This window comes from Corylus avellana, chromosome ca3 (assembly GCF_901000735.1).
Source record: "Corylus avellana chromosome ca3, CavTom2PMs-1.0".
NCBI classification, from domain to species: Eukaryota; Viridiplantae; Streptophyta; class Magnoliopsida; order Fagales; family Betulaceae; genus Corylus; species Corylus avellana.
The window spans coordinates 21,299,999-21,314,188 of NC_081543.1; the positions used below are offsets into that span (position 1 = coordinate 21,299,999).

The following is a 14,190-nucleotide window of genomic DNA, read 5'->3' on the forward strand; positions in this document are numbered from 1 at the left end:
AACATACCATAATTCCTATGATTTTTTTTCTTAAACTCGAATAAACCAACCTCTGGTGGTGGTCAGTCTCGCTTCATATTCAACCCAAAAAAACATTGACACCATTTCCCCATGCTAAGTCCGAAGGCAAATTGACAAGAATTTGGAAAGTTTGATTAGGTTACGTAGATCATACTCAAGCACCCAATTGCTCTCTGCAAGTCATGAGCTCGTCATGATTTATTTTTTCTTTTTCACTTCAAATATATCAGTTAAATCATTCTTTCCTCTTTCCCGCTAATTAGAGTAAGATAAGATTCCATGTATTTTCTCAGGTACTAAAAAGGGATTTTTTAAAAGACATTTGATCGAGAAAGCTTGTTACAAATAATTAAGAAACAAAACTTAGAAACTATATATACAAAGCCAATTAAACATTAGCTGAAAATACAAACCTTAACCTTATTAAGCAGCACACTGAGAGTGAGAGCCCCAAACACAACCTTATAATTTTTTTTTGACATGAAAACACAACCTTATAATTACTTAGAGAAATCAACCCACCAAATCTCTTGTTTCAAGGCTTTTCTGCTGCCATTGCAGGTCGGCGTCTTGAAGCAAAACGATTTAGCAGTGCAAGGGCGTTGCTAGTGACTTGAGCAACATTGTTGACCCTTCTCTGTATAGTAGCCTTCACATTTCCGTCCAAGACACGACCGGCGAACCCATCAAGACAAGTGCTGTCGTCGGTCAGCGCCGCGCTAACCCATGTTTGAACGTTGCTCATGTGCCACAAGAAGTCCTGACCCACGGCTCGACCGAAATGGCCCAGCTCTCGGAGCGACTGGCTAAGCCTGTCCACGCTATCACCCAAATTCTCTATGCAGTCTTTCACGCCTTGATACTCCCTGGCCTTGATCCCCCTGACCTTAGTCATCTTCGCCACGAACGCCGCAGCTGAGCGGGCCCTGGCTAGGCTCACTGACAAGGCTGTTTGAGCCAGCTGTCGCTCGTTGTGTCTAATCGCACTTGCATAACGAGAAAGGCAATGAACGCAAAGGGCAGGATAGCGAGTGGCCTTGCACGAGGCCTTGATGAAAGCTGTTGGACTGGAGTGTCTGGCGTCGGCCATGCCACCACCCATGTAAAGAACAGAGCAGAGAACTAGTAGCCAAAAAAGTCCAAGTCTTGCCATGTCTCAGAAGAGCAGAGGTGGACGAGATTTTTGGGTATTCCAATGAAATCAATGGGGAATGGGGGATATAGATTGTGAAGGGTCAAAAGGCTGTTGTTGCCTATCTTTCTTCGAGGATTAAATGCAATGTTGAAGTAAGATGCCTTCTTCCTTTAGCTCTTTTTTTTATTCCTTTCTCTTTAATACCGCTTTCCCTCTTTTCTCTATATTATCTCCCTATTATCTTTTCTTTATTTATATTCTAATTGTCTGTTTTTTAATGGCTTGGTTGTGTTGGTGGCCTTTTTGAATTTGGCCAACCTCTTAATTAGTTGAGGAAGTTAATTTTTAATTTTTTTAATTTTTTAATTTATTTATTATTATTTTTTTTTTATGTCTACACAAGGAGAGAGAAACGAAAAAGGGAGATTCAATCTAGTAACTTCTATTTCATGATACTACCAAAAAAAAAAACACAGATCATAGTTAGCGACATTTGGAATAGTGATGGTTTTAGAAAACTTCACTAAAATGCGATGTTTTACTGTTCAAACGTCATTATTCATAACATAATGACGTTTGAATAGTGTTACTATTCACGCGCAAAAGGCGACGTGTGAATAGTAACTATACTATTCACACGTCATCTTTCGCGCATGAATTAACACTATTCACACGTGTAGCTACCCAAATAATTAACAAAGCTTAGGTAGCTTAGGTTGAGGGTTAATTTGGACTTTGGGTCACTAGGAGCAGTTGGAATGGCATTTTGGAAATTTTAGACTTTTTGACCGGGCGTACGCCTGGGGATCACTATACGTACGCTCTTATTTTTCGTAAGGATGTACGCAGGGAGACCACCGTACGTTTGCCTGCAAAATAATACATGGACGTTGACAATAGTATACGAACGTACGTAGGGAGACCACCGGACGTACGCTACTTTTGGGTTAATCCCTGGATAGTAACACTATTCACACGTGTAGTGACCCAAATAATTAACAAAGCTTAGGTAGCTTAGGTCGAGGGTTAATTTGGACTTTGGGTCAATAGCAGCAGCTAGAAGGGCATTTTAAAAATTTTAGACTTTCTAACCAGACGTATGCTCGAGGACCACCATACGTACGGTCTTATTTTTAGTAAGGACGTACGCAGGGGGACCACCGTACGTACGCTTGCAAAATAATACATGGACATTGACAATAGTATATGGACGTACATAGGGGGACTACCGGACGTACGCTACTTTTGGATTAATCCCTGGATAGTACCTGGACATACGCTACAACCTTTAAATCGTTGGATAAATAGTACCGGACATACTCTGCTTTTCAAAATTGCCTTGCAGCGCCTCAGCTTTTTCTCACCTTTAAATACTCCCTTACACCCCCCCCCTGGCCCTTGCTCTTTCACGCTCATTTCCACCTTTAAACCCTCTGGAGACCCCTGTGTGAGTGTTTTGTGAGTTCTGAGAGTTCTTGAAAGAGAATGAGAGATTTATTGGAGGTTTTGTTTCAAATAGGTAATCTTCTAAACTTAGCTTATTCCTTAGTCGTTATGCTGTTTAAGTACTTTTCATAGTTAGCTTAGTTGGTAGTTTGTAGCTTCTAGTTATGTTGTTGCCATTAATCTTGGTTTAAGCATGGGTTAGCATTTAATTCTTGTTGGGCATATTTCCTTTTGCATGGAGGTATTGTTTTGAGAAAGGAGGTCCTAGGAATCCTTTTGGTAACTTTAGAACTAGTTTGGGAGGATAGAAGGACGATTGAACTAAATGAGGTTCTACCAGAACCTTCTGGGAGGACGTACGGCCACGGGACCGGACGTACGAGCCTTCTAGACGGACATACAGCCACGGACCCAGACGTACAGTTAGAAGTGTTCCAAGGAACGCCCTTTTGGCCAGTTGTCCGATAACCTTTGTTTTCATGTTCTAGGTTCACTTTAGTTGGATTTAGAACTAATGATAAGTTTTTTCTCAGTATTCGAGGTTATGAAGCCTCAAGGGAATTTTGTGGAGGAGCCTTACGATCCGGGTGAGTACAAATTCACATGGATGTTTGTTGTTACTTTTCCCGCATTGCACATTTATTTTATATTTATTAAACATGCATATTTTGCAACTCTCATGAAATACATTTTGGAACGACTGTGAACTCTCTTTTGCGAAAACGTATGGTGATTAATAAGATAATGATGAGCTTTGTAAAAATAAGCATGTAAAAGACGGATAAGATTAATTACACCGTATGACATGGTACACTGGTACGTGTGAGATAATGGCCATGGGCTTACTATACAGGTTAACTTTAATGGTCAAATGTGTGTGTGTGTGTGTGTGGGCTTTGCATCCAATGATTTCGTGACCGGCGCAGCCATTCCCAAATGGTTGGTCATCATAGGATAGACATCATTAGTGGTATAGGTCACCCAAGGTTGGACCCGGTCGTGCCACTAATGGGATGGACGGTAGCGTACAATATCCAGGGCACCGGCGTTGTATTACAGGTCACTCGGAACAGCCCCAACCCTGCTGAGAAGGGGTAATATATCGGGTAGACCATGTTGTTGAACTATGACATGATTCTTATATTATAAGCATATATTATATTGATGTACAAATTTAATTGTATTCACAAGCGCACGAGTCGTGTGTAATATAGTGTGTGCAAGTGCGAGGTCAATACACAGAGAATTGTGTTGCAAAAATCAATTTTTATTTAAACTAATTCTATTTTTACCTAGTTCCGAATTTTGGGATTTTTGTCATGCAAAATAAAAATAAACTAAAGTTAAATCTGATTAAAATGGAATGATAAAAAGGTACTAAGGTTTTCAGAATCCACCTCACCAACTTAAAGCATATATTCTCATGTTTTAGTTCATAAATTCGACAAACAAGTAAACCCTATGCATGTTCTATTGTTCCTATTGAAAGATTTAATGAATCCATCCATTTGACAAAAGATAATGTATATCTAATTTAGTTCAAAAGATTCAATGTATCCATGCTTTGCACAAAAGACAATGGATATCCAAAGTAAATCAAAAGATGTAATGTATCCGTTGGATGAAACACATTGAATATCCAGCTTTGGCATAATCAAACACAATTTTGTCACATAATTGAATTGAAACAAACATACGTCACATTAAAGTCTGAATTCTACAAACAAACATGAAAACATAAAACTAATCAATGGCGAGGCTTTATCTTCAACCTTAGTTGAAGGTTTTAGCCTCTCATGATGACAAAAGACATAATCAAATCAATTGAAATCATAACAAACATAAAACTTACAAAGGAAAACATCTGAAAAGCTTAAGAACAACTCTAGGTCGAAAATAGGCTCTAAACGGCTCTAAACGGCGCATCCTAACGTCTGTTTACAATAGAAAAATATGCTATAAATAATAAAAGTCTAGGGTTTTGGCCCTGCTAGATCAGCGTAAGTGCACTCGATCACACTCAGGGTGCGCTCGAGCGCACTCAGGTCTTCAGGGCTACTGCGGTGCAGCACTTGGGCGCTGCGCGTATTGGTGATTGCACGAGTGTGCTAGATCGCAGTCTCCCTGTGCTCGAGCGCACTTCTAGAGAATGCTTCTTCTTCACATCTTCAATTTCTTCGCACATTTCCACATCAAAGATCGTAGTTTTCTCTCGATGACATGCAAAATATTAAAACACCAAAACTAACCAAAAACATCAGAAAATAACAAAGCTAGGGTTTTAACAAATACAAGTTAAGGGGCTCAAATGTGCGACATTTGGCACTCATCAAATACCCCCAAACTTACATTTTGCCAGTCCCTTAGTAAAACAAAATGAAAAACATAGCAGAAAATGAAACATAAATCCGATGTCGTGGGAGAGACGGTTACATTTAGCATATGCAACAAGACCCTCTAGGCATCTCTGTAGGACGAGTGAAGTCTCTTGAGGGTTTAACAGCAATGATACCCACAAACATTTTTTGGCACTATGTTATTGATAAACAAGGATTTCCACACAAACACATGATTCATACATTATGAGCAGGTTTAACAAGGTGAACACAACAACCACATCATTAGGATATCCAAAATTCACTTAACTCACAGTTGAAAAATTGAGACAAAACATGCTCCAATAAGTGTAAAGTGAGACTAACATAGACTCATGAGGTTTCAATTATTCTCAAAGCTAGTGTATCCCAAAATTCATAGGAATGCAATAAAATGAAAACAGTAGTATAGGGTGCAAGTACGAGATCGTTCCCATGGCAATTGTTAATTTTGCTTAGAATTTATTAAAATATCAACTTTCATAAACTTGTTGTGCAAATATCTACCAAAATTAATAGGCAAATAACTGTACGTTTAACTCGTAAGTGCACAAGATCAAAATAGTAATATAGGGTGCAAGTACGAGATCATTCTAACGATAATTGCCGTAAATTATGCTTAAAATAAATTCCGTAATTAAAACAAAACAAAGATTGATTTTTGAGTTAATAAAGATAAAGTTAGGGCTTTGATATCCACCACTAATCATGCTCACATAATATAACAATATGCCAATGCTTTAATCATATTATGAATACCTAATGTTAGCCAACTTAAGGGCATGGGTGTATGCTCCTTAAGGTATAGATTTCCTTAAGCAACGAATTGGGTATGTGTGTATACTCTAACTCTTTCTTTCTTAAAGAATTTAGCATGGGTGTATACTAAGTTGTTATTTAAGAAAGCATAAATCTATGGAAATCGACAAACACATGGAGCCTAGGGCATGGGTGTATACTCCCTGTTTTTCATGTTGATTAACCCAATAAACCGTAAGGAAATTCTTTTGTTACTTTATTAAGCCCAGGACTTGGTCGTCCAAATTGACTTAACTAATTAATCCATACCACGTGCATATAATGACCAGTCACACACATATGAGGAATTCAATAAAACATGAACTAATCAAGGTACGCATCACAATATGATTATCACAAAGGTGCCAATATTGAAATATTAAATAAACATATTAGGGTTTCAATTTAGCCCTATTAAGCAGTTTAGGTACACATGAGTTTTATGTTAAACATCTTCATAAAATAAAATAGAAAGGAAAAGAAGAAACCCGAAAACTTGAGCTTAAAGAGCCTTCCATTCTTCTTCTTGAAATTGTGTCCCTATTCTATAGGCTTAAGGATCTATTTATAGGCATTAGGAACACTTTAGAAACCCTAAAAATCGTAGGTTTTGAGTCCTAGTTCGCCTAGGACTTTAAAAACATTAGTTGGTGTGAAAAATGGCACTTTCTGGAATAGGGCAGTTGTTGCATTGCTCTTCACACATGGGTGCGCTCAATTGCGGCCCGTGTGCACTCGATTGCAAGTTTGCGATCGAGCCTTCTTCTTGTGCGCGCGAGCGCATGCCTTGTGCTAGCCTCTTGGCTTGGATCTCTCTGGAAGTGCGATCGATCGCACTATCAAAACTTTTAGCTTTTCCCAAATTTGTTCTTTAAGCCCGATACTTTCAAAAATGCTTCATTTTCTTCCAAAAGCTTACAAAAACACCAAAAACACATAAAAGAAATAAAATAGCACAAACTATCAAAACTAAGAATTAACAAATATAAGTTAAGGGCTAAAATATGAATATTTTGACACTTAACAAACCCCAAACTTACCGATTGCTAGTCCCTTAGCAATACAAAATTAAAAACAAAAAGATAAATCCATCTTTCGTGGGATGTACGATTGCATTTAGCATATACAACAAGGCTTTTAAACCTCTAAGCATTGAGGATGAGTGAAGTCTCGTGAGGGTTTTCAAGGAATGTTACCCACAAACATTATGCACATGTCATGTTATCCAAAATTCAAGTGTCAACCAAAACCATGATTTTCATTCATTGACAAGTTTAAAAAGACAAACTCCATTTTCACAATGAATTGGAATTTTAAAGTCCAATTACTTACAAAAAAGGCAAGCTAAGGCATCATAAATTTGAAACACTGTAAAGTGAATTAGCACAAAAATATGAAGCTTCCAAGTAATTCCAAGATGCAATGAATGTCTCAATATCTCAAAGTTCACTGAAATTCCCATTAGAATGAATACTATGGCATAAATTTCTTTTTTTTTTTTTGGTCAAGTTGTGCAATGTTTGGTTGCCTTAAGCTTTCTAGTTGACCCATGGAACGAGTGTTAAGTCAATGACTCCCAAACCAGGTGGTTTTAGGATATTAGGTATAAGGACACCCCTAAGGACTTACTAACTCGAGTCAAAAAGGCTATGAAACCAAACTAACTATGACATTACCAACCCGTTAGGGTTAGGTTTGTTAAAAATTTTCTTACTCGCAAAGATCCATAAAGTTTATCAACTAAACAATACTCTAATAAAAATGAATGCATGAAACTCTAGAATATCACGTCCTTAAAATAAACTGAAATATCTATGCTTAACAAAAATATGTCTCACAAACGATAATAATGTTCCTTATTAAAATAAATTCATCACTCTCTGAAAGAAAACTGTGCCAATGCACTTATTAACTTGACTAATATGAAATCATAAGAAATCCTAAATACGCCCGCCCCCATTCCGGCCTCCTAGTGCAACTTGATCACCACCTGAAACAAGAAATAAAACTGATGAGCCCAAAGGGGGCGGGCGTATTTAGGATTTCTTATGATTTCATATTAGCCATATCTGCGCTATCACCCCAAAATTCATCATTTTGGGGTGATAGCGCAGATATGGCTAGCGCTTTTCCCTGGGTCGTTACAAGTGGTATCAGAATCACTTACTAACGCCAGGTCATGTGGTACTAGAGCATTGCATGAAGTCGCCCTAACGAGGACGTCAGGAATTTAAGAGGGGGAGTTTGTAACACCCCCGTCCCATATTGGGAAGATGAGAAGAAGCCCACATAGAGTGGGTAGTTTATAGAGATAGCCATGGGTGCTAAGTCACACATTGCCTAGTTACTAGGTGAAACTGGGCTTTATAATAAATTCTAGGAAAACTCTAAATTGACTAGTCCTTTTGGGGTGATAGCGCAGATATGGCTAGCGCTTTTCCCTGGGTCGTTACAATATATATATATATATATATGCCAAAGTATCCATCTAATAAGTTATCCAGTTTTACGTAAGACATAGAAACATACACATTAGACTTTTATGTCATACCCCACAAATTATGTGCTAATGTGATTGTGTAAGATCAAATTAAACTTGTGAATTCTCAACTGCCTAAAGCAAGTAACCAAACCAAAAAATTCTATCATTAGATCATGTGTTCAAAATTGTAAGCTCACCAATGAAATCAAATCACAATTCTTTTAGATCAACCAAAATTTTAAGACAGACATGAACATGCATATTTTCTTTTCCTCCTTTTTTTTTTTTTTTTTTTTCAAAAATTAGGACCAAGTGTGTGTAAATGTGTCTCCCATGCTCCCAAACTTAAATTACACATTATCCCCAATGTGTGTAAAGCATGGAAAGATCTTCCCCGAAAAATGGATGAAACTGTTTGGAATAGCATGGTTCGTAGCACATCCCCAAACTTGAATGTAAGCACACTCGTTCCTGAAAGCAAAACACTCAACAAATAAAAAGGAAACAAGAAAATCAAGATAAACTTAAAAATAAACTGAAAAAGAAATCGAAAAAATAACAGGATAAACTGTGGGGAGTCTCCCATGAGCGCTAAGTTTAACGTCTTCAGCTAGACTGATGTCCTCCTCTCACTGTTGTCCCGAAGAAGATGCCCCTGAAGGTGGTGGCAAACGTCTAGAATGGATCACAGCAGTTTTCCTTGTGTCTGTAGTAGCACTCCTTGTTTTTGCAGCAGTTCTTCTTGTTTTGCTAATTTCTGATCTACTCGGACCTTCTCCTTCCGAGCCTCCTGTCTTTGATTTGCTAGCACAGACCGGATTTCTGCCATCTCTTTACTGATGGAATGATATTGTGCAGCACCCATAGTGATAGTTTCCTCCTCTTCCGCTTCCTGCTTAGCTGCAGATTCATCTACTTTCATAGGCTCTTCCTCAAACTCTTCCACCTCGGCTGCTGGTGCTTAAAGTACCCTTGGCATGTGTGAACAACTTTGATTCCATTGTCTTATGCCAAACCGTAGGGTCGTGGTGACTGGTCCATCTTCGGAGGTGCCCTTTATGTATTTTTTTCCGAAGTATGTGAGTGAGTAAAAATGGAAAAGGCAACCCCCACGAGTTCGTATTCTCAGCTCCTCCAAAATGCACCCAACTCACGAACTTGTAAATCTGGCTCCAGATGATCATAGGAATGGAACACCAAAAACCTTTATGAAAGGCGTAAAGTGTTTGGAGGAACAGATCTCGCTTTTGAGTTTTGTGTCCCAAGGGGAATGCATTGCGATGCAGAATCAAGTCCACAAGCCAGAGTCATGGAGGCATCTTGGCCCTGCTGCCAGCATTGTTATGCTTGTCCGTAACCTACCCCTCACACCTATTCACAATGATTTGTGCAATGATTGGTGCAACGTAGAACCTGGAAGGTTGTGCCTCAAATGATGCTTCTTCGGGAGGGTGCTCATCATTGCACTTGAGAGCAGTGGCAATGTCGGCTGAAGTCACCTCAATATCCTTGCCTTGAACTGTTGATGACATGACACACGGCTTGGTGCAGTCGTAAGAGAGGTGCTCATAGAACTGTGTGATCAATTTCTTGTAGGCAGTGGAGGTGACAGGCTTGAACATTCTCTTCAACTCACGGCGTTTGAATTCTTCAACCGCCCAGCTATTCTTCAATAGTGGTGACCCCTAGAGTCGTGCTGATGAGGGGTCAACAGCAGCGTCTATGGCGTCGCTGCTATTAAGAAAAGAATTTTTTTTTTTTTTTTTTTTAAAAAAAAATTCTTAAAAGGTTCTTAGCGGCGACCTAATGTCGCCGCTATTCAGTCGTCAATAGCGGTGACCCCCAGAGTCGCCGCTGATGAGGGTCAATAGCGGCGTCTATGGGGTCGTCGCTATTAACAAGAGAAATTTTTTTTAAACAAAATAATACTTAAAAGGTTATTAGCAGCGACCCCCAGAGTCGCAGCTGATGAGGTGTCAATAGCGACGACTATGGGGTCGCCTCTATTGAGGAGAGAAAAATTATTGAAAAAAAAATACTTAAAAGGTCATTAGCGGCGACCTAAAGTTGCCTTTATTGAGGCCTCAATAGCGGCGACCCCAAGAGTCGCTGCTGATAAGGGGTCAATAGCGGTGACCTATTGAGAAGAGAAAAATTAAAAAAACAAAAACAAAAACAAAAATTATAAATAATAAATATATTTTGGGGCGATGCTATTGACCCTACATATATAATAGAAAAAAGTTATTTCCTAGAAATTTACCTCCGATAGTATGAAATTATTTCTTTTATATTAATTACTGGTGATTTTTAATTTTTTCTATTTTCTATTCTTATTTTATATGAAAAGTAAATATTTATTTATTTCTTTTAAATAATAGTGCATTGGGTTCCTATTAAAAACAAATTTTCCTATTAAATTAAAATGCTTAGAAAATTTAATTTTTTTTAATGTTATTATTGAAGTTTGCTATTTCTTATTCTTATTTAAATGTTTGATCAATCATGATAAGAACATCTGATTGATCCTTGTGCATTAGCTAATTAATCATGATAAGAACAATGGATCGATCCTAGTGAATTAGCTGAATTGATCATGAAAGAATCAAATGTTCGATCGAATATCTGATCGATCCTAGTGAAATAGTTCGATTGATCGAGATAGGATCAAATGTTCGATCGAACATCTGGCCGATCCAAGTGAAATAGTTCGATTGATCGTGATAGGATCAAATGTTCGATTGAACATCTGATCGAGCCTAGTAAACTAGTTCGATTGATCGTGATAGGATTGAATGTTCTATCGAACATCCGATCAATCCTAGTGAAGTAGTTCGATTGATTGTGATAGGATCAAATGTTTGATCAAACATCTAATCGATCCTAGTGAACTAGTTTGATTGATCGTGTTAGGATCAAATGTTCGATCGAACATCCGATCCATCCTAGCGAACTAGTTCGATTGATCGTGATAGGATCAAATCTTCGATTGAAGATTCAATCGAACTTCCTATCGATCCTAGTGAATTACTTCGATTGATCGTGATAGGATCAAATGTTCGATGGAACATGCGATCGATCCTAGCGAATTGGTTCGATTGATCGTGGTAGGATCAAATGTTCGATCGAACATCCGATCGATCCTAGCGAATTAGTTCGATTGATCATGATAGGATCAAATGTTTGATCGAACATCTGATCGATCCTAGTGAATTAGTTCGATTAATCATGATAGGATCAAATGTTCGATCGAACAACCGATCAATCCTAGTGAATAAGTTTGATTGCTCGTGATAGGATCACATGTTCGATCGAATATCCAATCGATCCTAGTGAATTAGTTCGATTGATCTTGATAGGATCAAATTTTCGATCAAACTTCCGATTGATCCTAGTGAATTAGTTTGATTGATCATGATAAGATCAAATGATTGATCAAATATCCGATCGATCCTTCGGTCGATCCTAGTGAATTAGTTCGATTGATAGTGATAGGATCAAATGATTGATCAAACATCCGATCAATCCTAGTGAATTAGTTCGATTATCGTGATGGGATCATATCATTGATCAAACATCCGATCGAACATCCTATCGATCCTAGTGAATTAGTTTGATGAATCGTGATAGGATCAAATGATCGATCAAACATCTGATCGATCCTAGTGAATTAGTTTGATTGATCATGATAGAATCAAATGTTCGATCAAACATCCGATCGATCGCAGTGAATTAGTTCAATTGATCGTGATACGATCAAATGTTCGATCAAACATCCGATCGATCCTAGTGAATTAGTTCGATTGATCGTGATAGGGCCAAATGTTCGATCGAATAACTGGTCTATCCTAGTGAATTAGTTTGATTGATCGTGATAGGATCAATTGATCGATCAAACATCCAAGCGTTCCTAGTGGATTTTGTATTATCTTATAATTAAGTATATGATAAATATCAACCAGAGTGGCTTGTAGGTGTTGGAGTACACAACTCAGTGCCATAACCTCTCTTCACCACTCATCCCTAATTGCACCACCCAAGCACACACAGCGCCACCTCCGGTCACCGTTGCACCACAGCACATCGCCACTCCGACACAACACCACCACTGCACCTCCTTATCTCATCTCCCCTTTTTATTTCCCGCATTCTTCTCCCCTAACCCATTTTCACCATTTCCCCTTTCCCTAAAATTTTTGTTGTTTAAGCACAATTTGTGGTTATGAATTGTGCTTTTGCTTCTCTGTGGTTGGGCTTGATTTATTTTGCATGGTGTTGAAGCTAGTTTGAAGTGGTTTTACACCACTTGGTTTTGTGAGTGCACACCACCTGCTCGATAAAAATCTTGAAACAAGCTGCACAATGCCTAAAGCTGGAGCTTCGTCTTCTCGGGTCTCTGAAACTCAAGCCACCTCCTCCCGACCCACTTTTGACAAGAGGAAGCTTCTCTTCGAGACGGCATTTGCAATTCAAGAAGACTTCCGGAACTTTGAAGCTACTAGCTAGCCAGTTGAAGAATTCAAACGCCGTGGGTTGAAGAGAATGTTCAAGCCTGTCACCTCCACTGCCTACAAGAAATTGATCACACAGTTATATGAGCATCTCTCTTACGACTGCACCAAGCCGGGTGTCATGTCCTCAACAGTTCAAGGAGAGGATATTGAGGTGACTTCAGCCGACATTGCCACTGCTCTTAAGTGCAATGATGAGCACCCTCCAGAAGAAGCACTGTTTGAGGCACAACCTCTCATGTTCTACGTTATAGAAATCATTGCGAATATGTGTGAGGGGTAGTTTGCGGACAAGCATAACAATGCTGGTAGCAAGGCCAAAATGCCTCCACGACTCTGGCTTGTGGAATCTATTATGCATCGCAATGCATTCGCCTTGGGACATAAACTCAAAGGCAAGATCTGTTCCTCCAAACACTTTACGCCTTTCATAAAGGTTTTTGGTGTTCCATTCATGCGATCATCTGGAGCCAGATTTACAAGTTCTGGAGTGGGGTGCATTTAAGAGGAACTGAGAATACCAACTGATAGGGGTTGCCCTTTCCACTTTTACTTACTCACATATTTCGAAAAAAACGCATAAAGGGCACCTCCCAAGAGTACCTCAAGCACCAGTAGCCGAGGCGGAAGAGTTTGAGGAAGAGCCTATGGAAGTAGATGAACTTGCAGCTGAGCAGGAAGCGGAAGAGGAGGAGGAGATTGTCACTATGGGTGTTCCACAATATCGTTCCAACAGTAAAGAGATGGCAGAACTTCGGTTTTAGCTGGCGAATCAAAGACAGGAGGCCCAGAAGGAGAAGGTCCTGGCAGATCAAAGATTTGCAAAACAAGAAGAACTGTTGCAAAAAACAAGGAGAGCTGCTACAGACCCAAGGAGAACTCCAGTGATCTGTCCTAGACCGTTTGCCACCACCTTTAAAGGCATCTTCTTCGGGACAACAGTATGGCTGAAGACGTTAAACTTTGCGCTCATGGGAGGCACCCCACAGTTTATCCTATTATTTTTTCGATTTGTTTTTCAGTTTATTTTTATGTTATCTTTAGTTTCTTGTTGTTTCCTTTTTATTTGTTGAGTGTTTTGCTTTTCAGGAATGAGTGTGCTTACGTTCAAGTTTGGGGGTGTGCTACGAGTCATGCTATTCCAGACAGTTTCGTCCATCTCCCAGGTATGATCTTTTCATGTTTTATACACATTGGGGACAATGTGTAATTTAAATTTGGGGGTATGGGAGACACATTTACACACACTTGGTCCTAATTTTTGAAAAAAAAGAAAAAAAAAATATGCATGTTCATGTTTGTCTTAAAATTTTGGTTGATCTAAAAGATTTGTGATTTGATTTCATTGGTGAGCTTACAATTTTGAACACATGATTTGATGATAGAGTTTTTCAGATTGGTTATTTGCTTTATGCAGTTGAG

The 14,190-nt window shown here is 38.8% G+C and overlaps 1 protein-coding gene across 1 annotated transcript; it reads right to left on the reverse strand.

The window, feature by feature from the left end:
* Positions 1-366: 366 nt before the first annotated feature.
* Positions 367-1,336, reverse strand: LOC132175695 (pectinesterase inhibitor 9). The gene has a single exon (XM_059587717.1). The coding sequence runs from the start codon at positions 1,172-1,174 to the stop codon at positions 557-559; it is 618 nt and encodes a 205-aa protein (XP_059443700.1). The 5' UTR covers positions 1,175-1,336; the 3' UTR covers positions 367-556.
* Between the last annotated feature and the right edge of the window lie 12,854 nt (positions 1,337-14,190).